At 43.4% G+C, this 20,706-nt stretch overlaps 2 protein-coding genes across 8 annotated transcripts in view; one reads left to right on the top strand and one right to left on the bottom strand.

Annotated features, from left to right (window-relative positions):
* The window catches only part of LOC117822065 (nuclear receptor coactivator 3-like), a 34,365-nt gene extending 20,130 nt beyond the window's left edge, over nucleotides 1-14,235 (top strand). For 2 of the 7 annotated variants that reach the window (XM_034697045.1, XM_034696973.1), the window contains 21 exons: nucleotides 993-1,097; nucleotides 1,369-1,529; nucleotides 2,743-2,843; nucleotides 3,007-3,181; nucleotides 3,312-3,491; nucleotides 4,233-4,319; nucleotides 4,648-4,791; nucleotides 5,577-5,724; nucleotides 5,819-6,366; nucleotides 6,470-7,455; nucleotides 7,548-7,671; nucleotides 7,856-8,095; nucleotides 8,309-8,521; nucleotides 8,685-8,802; nucleotides 8,958-9,129; nucleotides 10,500-10,862; nucleotides 11,046-11,276; nucleotides 11,393-11,606; nucleotides 11,721-11,913; nucleotides 12,105-12,339; nucleotides 12,483-13,994. In XM_034697045.1, coding sequence (XP_034552936.1) covers nucleotides 1,012-1,097; nucleotides 1,369-1,529; nucleotides 2,743-2,843; nucleotides 3,007-3,181; nucleotides 3,312-3,491; nucleotides 4,233-4,319; nucleotides 4,648-4,791; nucleotides 5,577-5,724; nucleotides 5,819-6,366; nucleotides 6,470-7,455; nucleotides 7,548-7,671; nucleotides 7,856-8,095; nucleotides 8,309-8,521; nucleotides 8,685-8,802; nucleotides 8,958-9,129; nucleotides 10,500-10,862; nucleotides 11,046-11,276; nucleotides 11,393-11,606; nucleotides 11,721-11,913; nucleotides 12,105-12,339; nucleotides 12,483-12,494 — 4,731 coding nt within the window. In that variant the 5' untranslated portion in view covers nucleotides 993-1,011 and the 3' untranslated portion in view covers nucleotides 12,495-13,994. Of the gene's footprint in view, nucleotides 1-992; nucleotides 1,098-1,368; nucleotides 1,530-2,742; nucleotides 2,844-3,006; nucleotides 3,182-3,311; nucleotides 3,492-4,232; nucleotides 4,320-4,647; nucleotides 4,792-5,576; nucleotides 5,725-5,818; nucleotides 6,367-6,469; nucleotides 7,456-7,547; nucleotides 7,672-7,855; nucleotides 8,096-8,308; nucleotides 8,522-8,684; nucleotides 8,803-8,957; nucleotides 9,130-10,499; nucleotides 10,863-11,045; nucleotides 11,277-11,392; nucleotides 11,634-11,720; nucleotides 11,914-12,104; nucleotides 12,340-12,482 lie in introns of all 7 variants that reach the window. The other 5 variants (XM_034696868.1, XM_034696798.1, XM_034696728.1 and 2 more) reach the window with 4 other exon arrangements.
* Nucleotides 14,236-18,220: 3,985 nt separating this feature from the next.
* id1 (inhibitor of DNA binding 1, HLH protein) lies at nucleotides 18,221-19,476 on the bottom strand. Its single transcript, XM_034694884.1, has 2 exons — nucleotides 18,986-19,476; nucleotides 18,221-18,766 (listed from the first exon to the last, which is right to left on the bottom strand). The coding sequence occupies exons 1-2, from the start codon at nucleotides 19,343-19,345 to the stop codon at nucleotides 18,731-18,733; spliced, it is 396 nt and encodes a 131-aa protein (XP_034550775.1). The 5' UTR covers nucleotides 19,346-19,476; the 3' UTR covers nucleotides 18,221-18,730.
* Nucleotides 19,477-20,706: the final 1,230 nt, after the last annotated feature.

The raw sequence follows: 20,706 nt of genomic DNA on the forward strand, positions 1-20,706 counted from the left end.
AGGAAAGAGCAGTGACCTTAGACACCGGCTGCAGAGGTTTCCTCTAACATGAACTCTGAGGGGGTCAGACACAGGGCAATGCCAGAGCAAGAAAACAAGGGCAGGGTCCCCAGCCTAGTACTGCTACACCCAGAGAGGGAGGGTGAGAAGGGAGGGGTTGTCTCGGGATGGTATGGGGGAAATGGCAGTAAAAACCTATTGGATGAAAGAGCGGATGTAGCCTAGTATGGAGAATGGAGAGAAAAGAGAATGTGGAAAAGTTCTTACTATGCCCTGAAAAAACGCTGGGAGTCTGTTTGGATAGTATCCAAGCTCCACAGCACTAAGCAGTGTGTATTTCTTTTCTCATGCAGTCAGACAAAGAGGCAGGCTGGGGAGTATATGCCTCGCTGGTACAGTAGCTACTAGGACTCTCTTTCTAACAGACTTTGTTGTGACATGCCTGAACATGTAAGTGTACTGGAAATAGTTTGAAGAGGCAGTTTGAACGTGTGTTTTGCCGCTGCTATCAGAGTGGTATAGTTCTGGCGGGCAGGCTGCCTGAACGCAGGATGACCCGTCTCCCCTGAGGCTTCAAATCGCTACATCATCATCAGTTGCTCCTTGCAGTGGAACAGATGAGATTTCACTCCCATCAAGCACTAAGCAGGAACCAAGGCTGCTTTACTGACTGGATAGTCTACCCTCATTAATCTGTAGGAGTCCACAATCTACTCTTTCCTTTAAAGTCACTTCATTTGTAACCTCAGCGGCTGGAGGATTTGGGGATTCTTTTTGTTAAACTTGACACTAAGCTTTCAAGGTTTGCCCGAATTTGTGATAATTTCAAAGAAACAACAGTTTAATGAACTTAATAATCTATGCCTATCCTTTGATTAGATTGCACCTCACAAATATGAGCATACAAAACCACACACACTAAGTTCATACTCTCTTATCGTGTTGCTCCGCCTCCACATGGGTTTACATGTATGTTGTGTGTGTGCTTTCAGGTGCTGATATGCGCTGAAGATGAGTGGCATTGGAGACAACTCGTTGGAGCCGCTGTGCTCCGATCGCAAACGTAAACTGTCCACCTGTGACACACCGGGCTTAGGGTAAGTGCTGTGTCTTCTGTTACATGCCGATTGCATACCAGTTCACTCTGTCTGCTGCAGTTCTTGGTGGTGTGGATGTCAGCAAGTGCATGAGGTCACTTCCTTTCTGCTGGCCTCACGTAAACATCCTTCCCCCCTGGTTCAAATGTATGTCTGCTGCTAGTAAATATCTGAAGCATCTGAGCCCTGGCCGTGTGGCCTGCATATGGACGGGGCACGGGGAGGTGAGGTTGTCATGGAAACTTGTCTAATCCCCTTGGCGCCCTGGCAGGTGTGACAAGCGTCGGAGGGAACAGGAGAGCAAGTACATCGAGGAGCTGGCTGAGCTCATCTCTGCCAACCTCTCTAACATCGACAGCTTCAACGTCAAGCCTGACAAATGTGCCATCCTCAAAGAGACAGTGAGACAGATCCGACAAATCAAAGAGCAAGGTATTACCACGGTGCAGATCTACCCACACACTCCTGGTCATTAACAAAGACACTAATCTCAGAAGTTTCCTCCGTGTTTGTTTTGATGAGTAATCAGAATAAAGTAAGGCTGGATGTTGTGAAGTAGTCGGCTGCAGGACAGATGATGCCAGTGATGAAGTGGTGTGTTTGGGTCATGGCCAGGCTTCCTCAGACCAACAGCCTGTTTGGCTGATTGTATTGCTGGGAGTAAATGAACACCGGTAATCGAAACCAAAGCTGGGTGGTCATGGCTCAAGGCTGTGACTGACAGCATGTATCTGTCAGTTCCAAACCCTGCTTCTCTCTAGGAGACTAGTGGGTGACACTAGTGACTCAGAAACCAGAGTTTAGTTGCTGCTTTACTGCAGATTTGATATGAAGGATACACAGAGAAACATATTTTCTTCTACCTGTTTGTTCTCAGTTGAGATTAAATCTGTAGTTAAAGTGGTTAAAGAAGAGGGAGAGCAATCACACTGTAATCTACCCAGAGGGTCACAGCTGGCTACTGCTGGCCTGGATGTTATGCAGTCAGGTTGCCATCGTTACCGAATGTAAATGATGGAGAACCTGTTTTTTTTTGTTTTTTTCTTTTAACACACCTTCCCCCTCTGTTTGATAAATATTTCCCTTCTCCTGCAGTTAGATGCCTCCTTGTATATGACAATCACTGTTTCTCAGGTCTGTTCACAATAACAGATCATTCATTTAAAAATGAAGTTAAACTCAGCTTCACGTTATTTGTAAAGTGCTTCAGACGACCCTGCTATATAAAGTGGCATCTAACAAAGCCTCGAACACATGCTGACTTTAAAAATAGAAAGGCATGTTAACCATGCATCATGACAAATACTGCCACCTGCTGGCCAGAGAGTATTTTGTTTCATTGGAACCAGGCATTAAGCTCCTTACCCCAATCACAGGGAATCAGTGTAAAGGCTGAAATACAGCCAAAGACATGATCAAGTCAAACATTAAGGGGTAACATCTTAACTGTGGTATTATAAACATTCAACATGTCAAACATGCCTGTGTGCTTCTCACAGTTTAATTACTGGTACTAATTTGCTTCTTTAAACAGACCAGACCTGTTGAGTTGTTCCATGAAAATGATTAGTAGTACTATAATTGATCTTGTAAAATGATCTTTATTATTATAAGTTATTTGATGTGCTTTGTTGTTTTTTCTCAGGAAAGAGCTCTTGTAGTGATGACGATGTCCAGAAGGCTGATGTTTCCTCCACTGGTCAAGGGGTCATTGACAAGGACCACCTGGGACCGCTGCTCCTACAGGTCAGTCTGGAACAGTATCAATAATCAGCTTTTACAAATTCTCAAAGTTGATTAAATGTCTCATTTGGTTTATCGTTGTAAAAACTTCTAACCAAATAAGGTACACAGAGTTGATTTTTATTGACAAGTTGTTTTGTTCATATGACTCTCTTGTTGTTCTTAGGCCCTGGATGGCTTCCTGTTTGTGGTTAACCGAGAGGGCAGCATTGTGTTTGTGTCAGACAATGTGACGCAGTACCTTCAGTACAAGCAGGAGGAGCTGATCAACACCAGCGTGTATACCATCATTCATGATGAGGACAGAGAGGAGTTTCACAAGAACCTACCCAAATCCAGTGGTGAGACAGATGTTTATATATGTTAGGGTGAAAACCCAAATGTGTCACTCACACACCATACCTAAATGTTCTGAACCAAACACACACAAGCACTGTCCCATGTTCACCTGTCCTCTGTTACTTTTCATAGCATCAAATGGGGCATCCTGGGGTGGAGAGGCTCCACGGCAGAAGAGCCACACCTTCAACTGTCGTATGCTGGTGAACTCTGTTCATGGAATGTCAGAAGAGAGGCCTGGAGGCCAACGCTATGAGACCATGCAATGTTTTGCCCTTACTCAGCCCCGAGCCATGATGGAAGAGGGAGAAGGTAAAATCGTTGATAGCATCTTCTTTAGCTGAGAGTGTGTTTGTTTTTCAGATGAAAAATGGGAAAATATGAATACAACGATCAGCCATAGAACTATGACCACTGAAAGGTGAAGTGAATATGATTGATTTTCAATGATGGCAGTAAGTGAACATTTAATCCAGAACTGGAACACAGATCAATGGAAGCAGGTGGCTTGGGAAAACACAACAGTGTTGACTTGGTCTCCAAATACATCTCAATTCAATCCAACATCTGTATGATGTGCTGGAAAAACAAGCACAGTCTATTGAGGCCCCACCTTGCAGTATCCAGATCTTTAGGATCTGCTGCTAACATTTTGGTGGCAGATACCACATCAGACCTTTTAGAGGTGTAGTGGAGTCCATGTCTCCTCAGGTCAGGGCTGCTTTTACCCTCACCTGATCTGAAGGGGGCATAGACCGGATTAGGCAGGTGGTTATGATGTTATGGCTGATCTGTGTACTCATTTATCCACATAGAGAATATAACTTTAAACAGCAGTCACCCTATAGAGCATTAGCTGTATAGGGTGACTAGCTTCACCCTGTAGCTTACTTAGTTTACATGTTCTGTGTATCCCCTTCCCTTCCTCTACCTCTATAGGTCCTTTTAAACTTACATGCCTCATATAGTACCAACCATTTCTATTCTAAATATCACTTTGCTCCATCAGTTAATTCAAATTATGGATAAGCATTGTGTTGTGTCTGTATTCAGATTTGCAGTCGTGTATGATCTGTGTGGCACGACGCATCATTGCAGTGGAGAGGACAGAGAGGTTTAGCACTCGCCATGAGCTCTCTGGTAAGTTTCTACTTTTTATATCAAATAGATGCACATACGTTCCTCAAGTGTATTCATTTTTCATACATGTGGCATGATATTTGAACTGTTATTTTAATTATTGACACAGCATTTTACAAAGGTATATGTCAAAGTAGCCTGGGCCAGAACAAAGACATTTGCTGTGTTTTCTGGTCCTGCTTGATATAAGCTGTGTATTTTTTCCTTTTCCAAAATTAAAAGAAAGAAATAAACGATTCAGAAATATACTCTACACTATAGGTTTCTTGGTAAATATCTTCAAAGCTTACTGTGTTACTTTTCCTTTTTTTTTTCTCTTCTTTTGCAGGTAAACTCATTGAAATTGAACAGCAGAGCTCTCCTCACACTACTATGCGTCCAGGGTGGGAGGACCTGGTGAGGCGCTGCATGCAGATGTTCCTCCACCGCAGTGAGGGACAACCATGGTCCTACAAGCGCCACTATCAAGATGGTACATAACACTGTGCTACACTAAAATCCAACCTCACTTGTCCCCTTCACTCAGTCACTGCCAAAAAAACAACAACATCAGAACATTGACATTATAAACATGTGCTATGTAAACGCTTACATGTAGTTCTAGATAATCCAGACTTGACAAAGGCACAATCTATGATACTGACTGTTGTGAGGGCAGGTTAAGCATTGTCAAAGAAGCAGCCATCACATAAGTATACAAGGAATGTACCAGAGTTCAAGTCACCTTATATAAACTCTTGGTATGCAGGTCACAGCCTTTGCTCTGTGAACAAGAGGCTCAAACCAGTAATGAGCAATCTCTGTTACAACAAGAGCTAATGCTGGACTTCTGAGGCACAAAGAATAATACTCTTGACTTTATAGGATGAAACAAAGGTTGTCACATAGGGTACATATCTTTTGCAGACTAATCCGTGAATGATAACTGCTCTGACCTGTAATATGAATCAAACTGTATTTATCACTTTTATTTTAAAAATCATAATGCTTGGACAAAGGGCTACACCACAACAGTTTTGTTCCTCTCTTTCTTGTTTTTTAACATTTAAAAAATAACGTCCCTAGATCAGAGAACAGTTGATTGGTGTTTTAGGTCATTCACCAGCAGAAGGCTGTGTCAGTGGAGCAGCTACATTCCATACCACAGTCTGTCATAGCTGTTCATTAGCAATTGTTCTCACTGTCCGTACTGTGTGCATGCTATGTCCCACTGTAAGCTGATTTTATGGGCTTTAATTTTGCTTTTCTCTACTCCAGCTATCCATAATGGTCATGCAGAGACCCCACTTTACCGCTTCTCGCTCTCTGATGGCACTCCGGTCACGGCCCAGACCAGGAGCGATCTCTGTAGGAACCCCAACACCAATGAACCGCACTCTTTCCTCTCCACACATTTGCTACAGAGGTACAAATACTCTAACAAAGTCAATAAGCAATAATGATTTCTCATAAATTGGTTCGGTGTTCCAACTTTGTGATATTTTTTTTTTCTTTTGCAGGGAACAGAATGGTTATCGTGCGAATCAGGGTGGAGCTATGAGGCCTCCAAATATGGGTGTGAACAATCCTAATCAACAGATGAGCATGGGCCCAGGAGGGGGCATGGGCATGAACAGGAGCTACAGCATGGCTGAACAGGGCAATATGGCCCAGAGAGGAGTGCCCCCCTACACAGGGGGAAACCGCATGAATCAGATGAATCAAATGAATTCCATGCATCAGATGAATCAAATGAATTCCATGCATCAGATGAACAACATGAGTCAGATGAATCAGATGAATTCCAATCATCCAATGAACTCCCCAATGAACTCTGTGAACCAGATGGGGCCCATGAATCAGATGAGCCATCATGGCATGCATCAGCAGCAGCACCAACATCAGCAGATGGGGCAGTTCCATGGAGGTGGAGGTGGGCCTGGTGGGTTTGGGATGACCAGTCCTCCCCAGGCCAGTCCAGGGATAAATGGTCCCCCACATAATGTCATGGGCTCACCCAGAGTTCGAGGAAGCCCCAAGATGGGTGCCAGCCCATTTTCCCCAGGAGGTATGAATTTATTAGAATTTCAAAATCACAACCACTGAAGTTCTGACACTTGTGTTATTAACTTCATGGATCAATAACAAATCTCTTGTTGTGTCCCTTGCAGGTATGAACTCTCCCATGAGCTCCAGCCACCCTGGTAACTCTGGTGGAGGTGGAGGAGGGGGCACCACCTTCTCCAGTAGCTCCTTGAATGCCCTCCAAGCCATTAGCGAGGGAGTGGGTAATCCCATGCCCTCTCCCCTCACCTCTCCCCTTCCCCACAAGCCTGACAGCTCCCCAAGCATCAACTCCACTAACCAGACAGCAGGTGGGCCCTGTAAACCAGGCCTCCCATGCTACTCTGACTCCAAAAGCCCTGGCAGCTCACTGGGGACTGGAGGAGAGCAGCAGACTCCGCAGCCACCCCACACCCCGACCAGTGAAGGCCCTCCTGACAAACCAGACAGCCAAGTCAGCAGAGAGGCAGGTCAAGCTGGAGGAGAAGCCAACCGACGGGTCCCTGACAACAAGAGCCACAAGAAGCTTCTGCAGCTCCTCACCTCCCCCACTGATGAGCTGGTGCCACCAAATCACACAAGCTCAGCACCAAGCTCCACCCCCGCAGCAAAAGAAGGAACAGCCGGCGTCACCAGCCCCTCGTCTTCAACCGGCGTGTCGTCCTCCACAGGCGGGGGCCACAGTTCCGTGCCCTCCTCTGGTGGCCCAGGACATTTAACAAGTCAGTCTCTTCAAGAGAAGCACAAGATCCTTCACAAACTGCTGCAGAACGGAAACACTCCTGATGAGGTAGCTCGGATCACTGCCGAAGCCACTGGGAAGAGCAGTCTAGACTCGGGGGTGCCAGAACCAGGACCTACAGCCACAGGAGGGACAAGGGGGTCGGAGCCAAAGCAGGAACAGCACAGCCCTAAGAAGGAAAAGCCCCATGCCCTTCTTCACTACCTCCTTAATAAGGATGACTCTAAGGAGAGTGGTGATGTCAAACCAAAACTGGAGGACCTGGAGGCGAGAGGGGCACAGGGCGCAGGGGTCACCAGTTCAGACCCCCACTGCATCGATGGGAAGGTCAAGTTGGAGCCCTCTGATGAGGTAAGGCTTCTCTCCAGAGTGATTTATGAGATCCAGGCTGAAATACCCAGTAGAACAGTATTTCTAATCATTTCTGTGTTTTGATGGATCAGACGGAGACCCTTGAGACCATTCTTGGAGTCCCAAGGAATAGCAGTGGCTTCTACCCTGAACCCGACTCCAGAGCAGGGAAGGAAGTGGGAAACAAACAGGGGAATACTCCTGACAGTTTACATGGTAAGTCAGCCTGCTGCCTCAGGGAAAAATGTCTCAATACAAGAACTATAGAAGCATTTGCATGCTTGTCTTGTAGTCTTGTAGGTAGTACATTATGGGTGTTTGCGTATCAGAAACAGTTCAATCTCTGAACCTAAATGTGTGTGCGTATGTATTGAAAATGTTTGTGTTTTATGCATTACAGATGGAGAGAGAGTCCCTATGCCATCGGGTCAGCGTGTTGCCTATCAGAGAGCTATGTCCATGGATGCCAAGGTCATGGGTCCAGAGGTAGCAGTGGTAGGTGGGCTTGCTGGCAGAAGGAATGTGCCCTGTCCCACACTGATCAAACAGGAGAACATGGATGCTTCCATCAGACCAGGGGCTCTTTCAAATGGCTTCCCAGGAGGCATGGCGGCATGTCCACCACGAGGAAATCTAATGAGTGAGTTTATCTCTTATTTTTTAGAACACCTAAGATAGTCTGGTTTTCTTTGAAGACCTCCGCCTCACAAAGTAGAATCACAGGAATCCTTTTCTTCTTAAACCGGTTTTGTTTAAGTTGTGTGTGTAAACTAAAATCTTTAAAAGTACAGAAGCTTAGAGTCCAGTCCACAAGAACTTAATTTACTAATGATAAGCTTGCTGTGTTATTCAGGAGGAATGGGCAGGGGATTAGGAATGCCTCAGCGCCCTCCCATGTCAGCACCTGGAGACTGGGGTATGCAGAGATCCAGCAGCAATCCAGTTGCAGGACCAGGACACTCTGGAATGGGTCGCTCTGGTCCAATGGGCGGATCTATGATCAACCGCTCCAACAGTGTACCCGGAAACCCTCAGTCTATGCTACAGCAGCAACTCATGGATATGGGTATGTGACAAGTCTCTGTTGTAGTGTGTGAAGCTGTACGTAGTCAGTTGTTGATGCTTGTTTTTATTAATGTGTATACATTTGAAATGATTCCTTTTCTGTGCATTGAATTATCTGGTTGTTCGCACTGGAAATAATAGCACATGCTCAACCAACTCTGCAGGTTCCAGTGAAGCCAACATGGGTATGAATCGGTTTGGTGGACATAGGCATCTACCTCAATCCCCGTCCTGGCCTGACTCTGCCATGGTGATGGAAAGACCACAGGCTAATACAAACAGGTAAGCCTTTTTCACCTGCTTAAAATATTTAGCTGAATTCAGAACCTGACATTGGTTGTTTATCTAACCTATTACCAGAAATATTATCATTAAGGAACAAAATCTAACAGGGGTGTTGTTTTTATGAAATAACTTAACGAGTCCTGTCCTTTTAGGGATCAGTTCGGACACCCCCTGGATGAGCTGTTTGGGCCCCTGGTTAGCAGTGAGGGCCAAGGTGATGAGCGTGCACTTCTGGACCAGTTGGACTCTCTACTCAATACCGCTGATGTCATTACTCTGCACGAGATAGACCGAGCCCTAGGCATCCCTGAAATAGTAGGACAGGTAAAACACATTAAGTACACACTTTGGATTGCACACACTCATCCTGTTAAAAAGAAATGGAATTACATTGGAGGTGTTGCCTCCAGTGTGGCATTGGCCCACCTAACCTTCGGTTCTCACATGATCGATTCAAAGTCATGAAGCTATAACAGAAAGGATGCACCTGGTAGTATTGCAAACATTTCTTTGACGGATATGAATTGTAAATGTTTGATAATTAAAGCTAGGGTTGGTAGTCTTGGAAAACTAGCATGAATTTGAATGTAGCATATCCTCAGGACTCCGTCTAACCCCTCCTCCCCTCAGAGCTCCTCCAAAACGACGCCCCCCCCGCTCACATGCACGAGCGATTTGCGACCATATGATGATGACTGATTCAAAACCGGTCCTCACCAAAACATTATCATAGTGAAAGTTAAAAACACAAACAAACATGGCTGTTGTTAGTACTCATAACTTTCATGCTAGCGGTATCTAGTTGTACTGGTGACACGATATCAGGAGAAAAGTTATAATACATATAATATTGTAACAGCACTCCTGTTAAATGTGTTCAGTGTAGATGCTCTTAATTCCTACAGTGCTGACAGTTTGTGAAGGCATCAGGAGAGGTGCAAAGTGTGCGAGAGGTAGAGAGGAGAGACAAGAGGAGAAGTTTTTCATTCATTCAAACTTTGATTGTTACTTTGTTGGTTTGCGTGATCACGGCCGACAGTGACCGGTTATTAAAGATCAACGTGTTCACGAACCGGCTCATCATCCCTACAGCGTCCGGACGGACCCTACAACATATATATTTCTGTAGGACTTACTAAATGTCATTCATTCTTCTGCTTGTCAGAGCCCCCGTGGTGAGAGCTTTTTAGACTCTGATCCGGACTACAGTCCTGAGCAAAGCACCTCATCGGGTCAGAGGGGACAAGCCCAAGGTCGAGCAAGAGGGGCAGTAAATAGAGGCAGGGGACGGGGAGTGCATGCCGGGAAAATTTACACGCAGGAGGCAGGCAGAACAGCAGGACAGGATTTGATTGATTTAAAATTTTAGACCCCAAAACGGTGATTGGTTGGTGTTTTCCCAGGTTTACTCCGGCGGTAGATAGCTTCTTTTCTTCGCTCTTTTTTAAGAACACATTATTTAATGATTGCCATCGGGACATAAAGATCATTTTAACCAGTATAACAAAAAGTGTATCTAAATCTGACCACCAACCCCAGCTTTAAAACAACTTGTGCATACATGTCAATGTCTGTGAATACTTAGTAAAGAGCTGTAGGAGAATCATTCAGAGGCCAATAGTGACCCCAGATCATACCTACTTCACTGATGCTCTGATTAAACAAATACCATAAACAACTTTTCTTTAATCTAGAACCAGGGATCTGAGGGTCACCAGCAGGGATCAGATCATAGCCATGGTCAGTGCCCACCATCCGAGTCCTTCCCAAGGCCAGACTCCTCGATAGGCATGGACCAAAAACCAAGTTTCACCCAAGGCTACCCTGGGCCTCCTGGGCCGTCCTCCATAGGTATGCAGGCTGGTTACGGAGGCAACACGATGCAAAGCCAGTCTCCTGCAGGCTTCAACCCTATGATGAATCAGATGGGCCAGAGTGGCGGCTTCCCTGGCATGACGAACATGGGCAACCCCCGTGCAAACATGATGCGACCTCGCATGATGACTGCTACTAAGCCTATGCGACTTCAGCTGCAGCAGAGACTGCAAGGACAGCAGGTGGTTACATTCACTCAACAACCGATTCAACTTGAAGGAGACTTTTCATATTGTTCTATCAAGTACAGTATATAGCGGGTCAGCTTGTTTCAATCCAGAAGCTGATGCTTACCTGACCCCAAAATTAATGGAGAACATAAAACAAAACTGCTGTGCTGACCAGTGCCTTTTCTTTCCTGACAGTTTATGAATCAGACTCGACAGGGCATGAAAATGGAACATACCCCTGGAGGAAATCCTGCCATGCATCCAGGCATGCAGCCTGGCATGCAACCTGGCATGCAACCTGGCATGCAACCTGGCATGCAACCTGGAATGCAGCCTGGCATGCAACCTGGCATGCAATCTGGCATGCAGCCTGGCATGCAGTCTGGCATGCAGCCTGGCATGCAGCCTACAGCCATGGGAGGACAGGTATGTAGAAAGCACTCTCTCACATTAAGTGTTGTTTAATTCAGTTTCCTCTTCAGTCATATTAGTTAAGTAACCATTCCAAGAATTGAGTCTTAAGTCTTGATGTTTGTCTACAGCCTGGTTTTCTGAACGCACAGATGATGGCCCAACGCAGCCGAGAGATGATGACTATGCAGATGAGGAGACAGAGGATGATGATGCTCATGCAACAGCAACAGAGGCAGGAGCCAGGGGCACCAAGAGGTTTTAGCCCTCCTCCAAATGTCACTGCACCAGGAGGCATGGAGGGCCCCATGGGAGTACCCCCTATGAACCAGCCTGGACAACAAGGTTTTAACTATGGGGGTAATAATTATGGTGGGTTAATGAGAGAGTTTTTAGTGACTGCCTCCTGGATTTTGGATCGCAACCTTGACTCCTCTATTATTATTGATGTACTTGCAGCAATGAACCAGCAGGGGGACCCATCATTCATGGCTCCAGGTAGCAGCCCACCAGGAACCATGATGCAAGGAAGAATGGGAGGTCCTCCTCAGACCAACATGATGCAGGGGATGCAGGGCAATCCACAGGGCGGGCCCATGTACCCATCAGGAGACATGAAAGGCTGGCCACAGGGTGGCATGCAGCGCAATAAGTATGTAACAAAAGGCTTTACTGAGCAAAGCATTGACCTTATATTTATTTATAGTACAAGTGTGGGTTAGTCGCTAAATTAGTACGATTTTAGAGCCAACAAGAGGGAGGCTAATTTTTGTGAAACATGTCATTATGTTACAGAGGTTAATGATTTGGTCCAAACTTAATTTAATTCCCCTGTTTTTTCAGCTCATACACTCAGCAACAGTTCCCCCAGCAAGGTAACCAGGGTCAGTTTGGACCCATGATGATGAATAATGCTATGGGCGGACCCGGGCCTGTCAGCGGGGCAGGTGCTGCACAGATGGGCCAGATGCCAGGACAGAGGTCGGGACAGATGCAAGGCCAGATGCAAGGCCCGATGCAAGGCCAAATGAGCATGAACCCCATGGGGATGGGTAGAATGCCAATGGGACCTGATCAGGTGAGTAACGGTAACACACAGGAGTTTATGGTCATCTAATGTTTAAAACCACAATTTAGAAAATATCATAGAAATTTAAAGGAAAGTTCTACATTTTAACCGTGGCAGGTATTGCATATCTGATTGTTTTTATGTCTCTGCAGAAATATTGTTGATCAACTGTGGCTGAGGGCAGAATCTGGAGCCTGACAGCAGTGGCAGAGAGGTCTGAGCCCCGAGAAGAGCTGGACCTGAACAAAAACTCAAACACAAACATAGGAGGAGTTGTCCAGCAGGAATGCAGGAAACATAGAACAACCCACTGTTCAACCTGGAGGAAGACAAATATGCACTGGGCTTCATCCCCAACTGACACCACAAATACTGTAACCTTGTTAAGGTGATGCACATATACAGATCTCAGTGTGTGCTTATGCATGTTTGTGTGTGCTCATGTGAATGACCCAGTGCTGTCAGGCAGTATTCAGTGCCACAGCTAAGCTGCAGAACGGGACTATGGTACATCTGGCTGTGGCGGCACTTTACCTGAAGGCTTCTGTGTGGAATAAAGATTGATGCAATATTTCTTTATCATTACAGCCTTACTAGAGATTCAATGCCTTCATAACAATGAGTTTCTGTTTTTTTTCTTGTCCGTTGGATGCGCCTCATTCTTGAAGTCATTGGAAGCTAAAGCACACAGTTTTCTATGTTATGCAGATTGGAGCAATAAGTCTTGCCTCTATTCTTTCGACTGTAACTGAGCATCATAACCCCTGTTCTAAGCAAACAAATGGTACTGCAGTATTAGATGTCTCAAATGTCCTCTGTGAATATGAATTGTAAATATTCTACAAAATATATCAAACCTGCTTTTAAAGTCCCATAATTGCACAAAGTATGAGACCTGGTTGTATTTTTGTGTCCCATAGGTCAATAATACGGATTTGGTTCATTTGCTTTTGTATGCTTTTGCTCATCTAGCAGGCATGTATGGGTTTTTCTTTCTTTGTGTGTCATTTTTCGAATGCTGTATTTTAAAAGTTTCCAAAAAGTCATGTATTTCATGTTTTAGCGAGGCACTTTTTTTTTTCTTCTTGTGATGAGTATCTGATGTGTTGAAGGTTTGAGCTTTCACACTGTCAGAGGTTTCATTGGTAGGTGGAGGATGTACGATCAGATTTTGTTGGGTTCTGTGTGAGCTGAGCTGCTCGGGCTTTTCTGCAGTACAGTGAAGATGGAAACACACACTCTTCAGTTTACCAACAAGCCGGGTTCTCGCTGTGTTCTCCCTTTGGGTGTGTTTTTATTAACCCCATCTTCTTTTGTCTGTTTTGGTTAACTCGCTGAATCTACCTTTTCAACATGCGCAATCCAAAGATACTATTCCACGTCTCTGTATAGTTTCCGAGGTTTCAGGTGTACATTTGTAACGCTTTGTGTTCTATTAGTCTGATGGTAAATGGGTACATATCATGGATCTGAATGAACATTTGATGGTTATGTACTGGGAGCATCAAGTGTATGGGGTGACGGTGTTCCACAGTGGGGAGCTACTGTTGCAGTGGGGAGAGGACTTGACACAAAACCCCGCAGCATATGACTAACATCTGGAAACGAAAAACAAATCATCTTTTGCTGTGATGAGAGAGAAACCAATGGAATGCAATCCACTTTAAGACATATCAATATCTCTATTTTTCAGGAAACGACTTCATGTTATGTCCACATTTTGTTACTTCATGATAAAGGAATTTTCTAGATTTTAAATGAAGTGCAAAAAGAGGCAATCGGTCATTGGGTTTGTTTTTCTTTTTCTTTGTTTGGAGGAACGATAAGCTGTCATTTTACAGGATGTATATTACAGATTTATTCTGTTGATGTTGATATTGATGTAAATACAAATTTCTATTTAAAGACGTGTGGTTCTCTGGTTATGAGCAGCATTACATCCATTTCACTAAAACTGAATACGGTAACATTAAATAATAATAATAATAATTCATATGCTTTTCTTAATACTCAAAGTCAATTTACATAAAATAAAAGTAAAAATAAAGCGGGTAAAGAAAACCGAACATGGACGGAGGTGGGGCAGGGTACAGGTCGTGTGGTGTGCTTTTTTTGAACAGGTAGGTCTTCAGGTGGTTTTTGAATTATTGAAGTGAGTCAGAGTTGCAGATGTGTGGAGGAATGTTAGTCTGTTTATTACACTGACAAAATCATACCTTTAATTTTTTTTAACTCATGAGCACTGTGTCTGTGAGGATATAGAAACAAACTGAACCTAATGAGGAATACTCTTTTACCATTGTTAGCCCTAAACTGCCATCAAGAAAAGATATTTTGTATAAACCTACAATATTCAACATGCTCATTGCAACACAATACTTTGATATAGTTGATGGTTTGTAGTTTATCATAGTTGTGCACACGAAGAAGATGATGATTGAAATATTCAGATCCTCATTTAACTAAAAATGATGTAGCGGTGACATAGGCCACACTGTTAGGAGCAGTATTAAGACTTTATTTAGACTAAGTGTTAGGACTTCAGCAGAAAAATAACAAATGTGATTTATTTACATATTCTGTCTAATATTCTACAGTATATTGTTATTAAGATACCATCAGTAACACTAAACTTTTGTGGATGATTCAGCAGAAAGTTGGTTCAAATTGCCTCCCAAAATATATTCTAATTTCACAAACCTGTTGTCCCAAGCTAGGTGCTACGCCTCCTGTAGTGGTCTCAAGACAAATTATGAATTAAATAATGATGTTTGATAGAAGAAAAAAACGTTTTTTTATGGAGAAATATAATTTTCATTGAACTGTTAACAGGTCATCGTTATTACTTTTGAAGAAAATCCTTATTTGAAGAGTGAGTACAACTGTTACTGAATAAAGTACAAAATATAAAAGTAAAAATATGAGTTTAATTCACGAAAAGTTAAAACGGCATCAAAAGGAAATAGTTGGTTTAAGTAAAATTATCTAAACGTACTTTAAAAATGAATTTAGTATTACTCTGCATCATCACATTTTTATACTTTAGCTGTAATCTGCTGTCAAAGGCAAGGCAAGGCAGCTTTAATTGTATAGCCCATTTGATACACAAGGGCAACTCAATATGCTTTACATTAAAACATTAAAAGCATTGGAAACATTCAGACAAGCACAAAAGAACACAATTAAAATGACAAATATAATAAAACAGCAAAGAAAAGGAAAATTATTATTATTATATATTATTATTATTATATTAAAAATAACATTAAAATTAGCATTTAAAGTGGGTTAAAATTAGCTAAGATAGAAAGGCAAGTGGCAAATAAGAAAGTCTTAGTCTTTGATTTAAAAGAGGTGAGAGTTGGAGCAGACCTAGAGCTTTCAGGGAGTGTGTTCCAGATATGTGGTGCATAATGACTAAATGCTGCTTCACCATGTTTCCTTCTGACTCTCAGGACTGAAAGCAGACTAGTACCTGATGACCTCAGAGGTCCAGGTGGTTCATAAAGTAGCAGCAGATCAGCAATGTATTTTGGGCGTAAACCATTCAGTGCTTCAAAACCATCGGCAGGATTTTAAAGTCTATTCTCTGACAGACATGAAGCCAGTGTAGAGATCTAAGAACTGGAGTGATGTGATCTACCTTTTTGGTCCTTGTTAGGACTCGAGCTGCAGCATTCTGTATTAGCTGTAGCCGTCTGATGGACTTTTTAGGGAGTCCTGTAAAGACCCCATTACAGTAGTCTTAGTAGTCAGTAGTCAAAAGCGTATTTCTTCCGATCTACTATATTCATCATGCTTATTATTGAAACACATTGAGGAGAAATAATGAAGGAAATTAAATAATGAAGTTTGATTTAAGAAAAATAGTTTCAAGAGTTCACAAAAAAAACACATTTTTAAACTGGTCACTCACAGGTCCCCTTTAATGGGAAACATAACTTCTGGGTTCTGCAGACATACAAGATAAACTCATTAGGAAAAACTCAAACAAGTGCAAATATTCAAAGTTGTATTTATGCACTGCTCTTGAGATGCAGTTTTGAGTCTTTAATTTGAATTCCCATCCACCACTTCAATCATACCAGTGTTACCAGAGGAGGGCGCTGTTGTCTGTCAATGGCATCTGTACTGTATTGACTGCCACCAGTCAGTCAATTCACTTGACTGCGATATGTCCCGTTTCCGCAGGGAGTCGCTGAAGCACGTGAGAGTGAGTCAAAGAGAGAGCAAGAGGGTTGACTCATGTTAGTAAATTAATGGATTATAATAATAATTAGGAACTTGTTATGTATTCACTTCAAGGCAGAGGCGTACTTAGATTTAATGTTTACAAACATTGCTCACAGATTTATTATGAAGATCTTCAGTTACTCGACAATTAAACCAGATTACGTAAGTGCGATTTGTATCTGCCATACAGATAATGATCGACGATTACTATTAAAGAGGAACTACTTTTTAAGATGTGCAGTGTTTACAGAAATACGTTTAAAATGATAGCAGGTAAAGTGTGTTAAGAACTATTGCAGCTAAAACGCTTAAGGTTTCTAAAAAAGAATAAAATAGAAGTGTATGTATTAATAGTTAATGTATAACATAGAAGTGCACTGTGGGAATCTCTCCCCTGGAGCACCTCTCTCTCTCTCTCTCTCTCTCTCTCTCTCTCTCTCTCTCTCTCTCTCTCTCTCTCTCTCTCTCTCTCTCTCTCTGAGTGTTGGCGTGGTTCCCGGCCCATCTGCGGCCTGGCCCGTGGATTACTGTTTGTTAATGTTTCAATCAGCTGTGTGTTGAGGAATGTGGAGCTATTTAACCTGAACTTCCCCAGGTGTGCCGAGGCGCCGCTCAGTCTGGGCCCCGCCGCCCTCCCCTGCCCTTGGCACAAAGCTATCACACAAACACAATCACACACTGGCCACGCCGGGGCTGCAGCTGTGCGCATCGCACCGCAGGGAAATGGGAAAAACATTGCACCAGGGAGACAGAATAAATCTTATAACGAATCGCCTCGCCAAAGCCAGTTTAACCCCTGCATTCCCGGTAGAGACGAATACTGCTGCTTTACGTGATAACTCGAAGAAACAACTCATTTCATTAAATGTTTTTTAAGGAGTTAAACTGTTTTCTTAGTTGCTGATTTTTTTTATTTTTGTCTTCTCACAACCTTCTCCCATTACTGTACTTTTCTCATTAACATGTACTCTCACATTACTTGAGTTTTCTCATTTAATTGAAAAAAAAAAATGACCTTAGGAAATTGATACAAAACTATTTTACCTATAGTGCAAATAACAGCAGGTTACCCCATTACACACTACATATTGGCTACATTATTACAGACAATACAGACATTACATCTGTGTAATTTTATAAGACCCAGATTTTGAAAGAAGAAATCTTAACTCATAAAAGTACATCTGTCCCGAATATGTGCCTTTCATTTGTACTGTCTCTATTTGTTGAAACTAAATGATTTAAACGGAGACTTCCCCTTGTAACCTGATATGGTAATGACCCATAGAGACAGTTTACCAGTTTAACTGGCTTAGAGCCATTATTTTGACCACCAGCTTTGGTTTTATGTTATGTAAATGACCTAACAATTTCTCCTGGGTGTAAAACTTTAAATAAACAACCTCTCTGACATTTTTCTAAAACTTTAACCTACAAGATGAGTTTATAAGTTTGCTGTCTGTTAATATCAGTTTTAAAGAAGACTGACTGCTCACATAAACTAGGATGTGTTGTGTTTCACAACTTTGGGTAGGCGATTTTTGTGGAGAACTCGATACTACCCCCTCCCCCTCCTCTTACTCATGTATTTTTTGTGATTCATCAGCTTTTAACTCTTTTTTGCCCTCTCACAGAGACAAAGACAAGGAAGAAGAAATCTTGTTCAAAAATAATTGTCTTGTTTTAATAAAAACACCAATAAGGTACATTGTAAGAAAACAATCTCTTCACATAATGTGGCATTGTAATATACAATACATTTTGTCGCTCAGGAATCTGAGAAATTTACTTTTTTTTTTACAAAACAATGAATTCTCTATATGATGTACATAAGATACAAAGCGTAACAGAAATTAGCTTTCTTTTAAAACTCTACAAGCAACGAGCGATGCAAGTTGCACTGAACTTGTCTTGGTCCCCCGGCTAACCCAGTCTATAGCTGGACACCACCGGTCATCTTCTCTCATGGCCCTCGGATAAATCGAGAGCACTGAGTGACGGATCCTCATCGCAGAAGGATGTCCAAACATGTATTGTTCTACCACTGGGAGTATGAAACGTCCCTACTCAGTTCAAGGTTTTTTTTTAATGATGTGTTCGAACACATCAGGTAGCCTTGTTCGTTCTTTGCGTTGTTCGCTGTGATGGTGCGAATCTCCGTGAGCTCTTAGCGGCACATGATTCTGTCGTCTGAGCAGCCGTTCTGTGGGAGAAAAAAAGGTTGATGAGTACATCTGTGTTGCGAGGATGATATAGCAGCAAGAAACAAACTGGTGTGCAAAGAAAGCTTTCACGCACGGACGTTGAAATATTACGCACGCGTATTTATATTCAAAGATAGTTGATACAGTGAAGCAATCAGCTCGGTAGGACACCAAGATATTCTGAGATTATGTCTAAAGTAAATGTTAAGTATATTTACCTCTACTGCAATGCTGGCGAGCTCTGCATTCAGAGTGGTCAGCGGCGTGCGAGTGATGGCGCCCGTGAGTTGGCGGCTCTTCTCCGGCTCGTCCAGCTCGACCTGCAAGTCCCAGATATAGTCAATGACGTGCTGCAGGATCTCAACTTTGCTTGCCTTCTTGTTGGTAGGCAAGGTAGGGACAAGCTCCTTCAGCTTGCTGTAGCAACTGTTCATGTCCTGTAGGAAGGCGGTCATTTGCTCATCCAGCAGCGGAATCTTGCATTTAGCGATGGTCAAGCTTTGTTCAGACAGGCAGCGCACCATGTCTTCACCGCTGACTTTGCTCTTCAGGGCGCAGGTAGATCCGACAACCTTCATTGTTGATTCGCGTAGGAGGCTTAGTTTCCACGAAATTCGAGTGAATATGATTAGTTAAGCAAAGAGGTGTCTTTTCCTCTGAGTGCTGATGGCGACGCAATGTTGACAGTTTGCAACATCCACATGGGTAAACCTCCTTGTCTTTATAGCGGAGCAGCAGCCGGGGGCGGGTCAGAGTTGTCCTGTTTGAAGACAGTGCTCCAATGAGATGGCTGCGTTTGTATTGATGGGTCGGTACACAAAAGCTCTCTGAGCCAATGTGTGCGCTCGCCTGGTTATCGGGATTTACAATCTGTTTGAGGGATGGCGTTACAAATGGAAACAAATGTGTGTCTTTTATGGGTAATATGTGGGAATCCAGCTGTCCGTGGCTTGGGGACTCTGCAGGTGTAGATAGCCTGGGGACAGTCAAGGGGTGGTGAATGCCTGGGTATGCACTGTGAGAATGTGTGTGGGATGGGACAGGATGAATAGAATGAATGGCAAATGATAATTAGGCTGCCATAGTGCCCTAGATTTGCCTCTCACAATTGATATAGCACTGCAGATGTGGAAGACAATTATAGAGTGAAGTAAAACAATTCTTTCAAAGAGTGACCAAACAACCGTGGGAACAGGATTCACATTTTGTCATATTTAATTAGTTCAGAGTTTTGAGGATTATTTTGAAAATGTTGTTCTAAGAGATTATCAATTTATTCATATTTTTGGTTTATCAACTTCAGTTTAATGGGGCAGAATGTCGATTTTTATTGAAATGTGCTGCACAGTTATCCCCATAAGACTTCTCCATAGAAAAAAATACTTAAAGCTCAAAGCTTTCTTTGAGCATACAAACTGTTTTTTCTCACAGCACAAACTCTCTTTATCGACTTTTCTGTACTAAGGGAACCCGGGTGTAAGGAGCAACCTCGCGGATTCCTTCACATGTTTCTGCACTGTGTGCTCAGCCTTGTGTGCACACTCAGATCACATCGCTCTGTTCTGAATCTTCCCCCCAGATTGTCCAAACAAGCCCGAGCAGACTGGCAGGCGCCAGCGCGCTGACGTCACCCATTCATCCGAGCCTTGACGCCTGTCAGCCTGGCGCCGCTCGGGCGGTCTCCATGGAGACGTCAAACAAGAGAGCTCACACTCCGAACTCCTCCATTCACCTGCATGGTGCGGGGAGGCCTGAGAACAAACCGGCTCCGGAGCTTTTGTCGCTCATTTATCACCTTTAAGCAGCGGGATGAGATTACCGCCTCGCGCACCTGCAGAGCCCCGCTGTCAGCCCGTTAACAGAGAGACAGAGGAGGGGGAAGGCTCGGCATCATGATGTTACTGCATTTTAACACAAAACAACTGTTGCATTCCTCTGC

Source organism: Notolabrus celidotus, chromosome 1 (genome assembly GCF_009762535.1).
Source record: "Notolabrus celidotus isolate fNotCel1 chromosome 1, fNotCel1.pri, whole genome shotgun sequence".
NCBI classification, from domain to species: domain Eukaryota; kingdom Metazoa; phylum Chordata; class Actinopteri; order Labriformes; family Labridae; genus Notolabrus; species Notolabrus celidotus.

Bases quoted from the DNA above. Each gene is read 5' to 3' on its own strand.
- id1 (XM_034694884.1), bottom strand. From the start codon at position 19,345: ATGAAGGTTGTCGGATCTACCTGCGCCCTGAAGAGCAAAGTCAGCGGT. The intron at 18,767-18,985 runs GTAAATATACTT...TTTCTCCCACAG, and splicing joins TCGCCAGCATTGCAGTAGAG to AACGGCTGCTCAGACGACAG.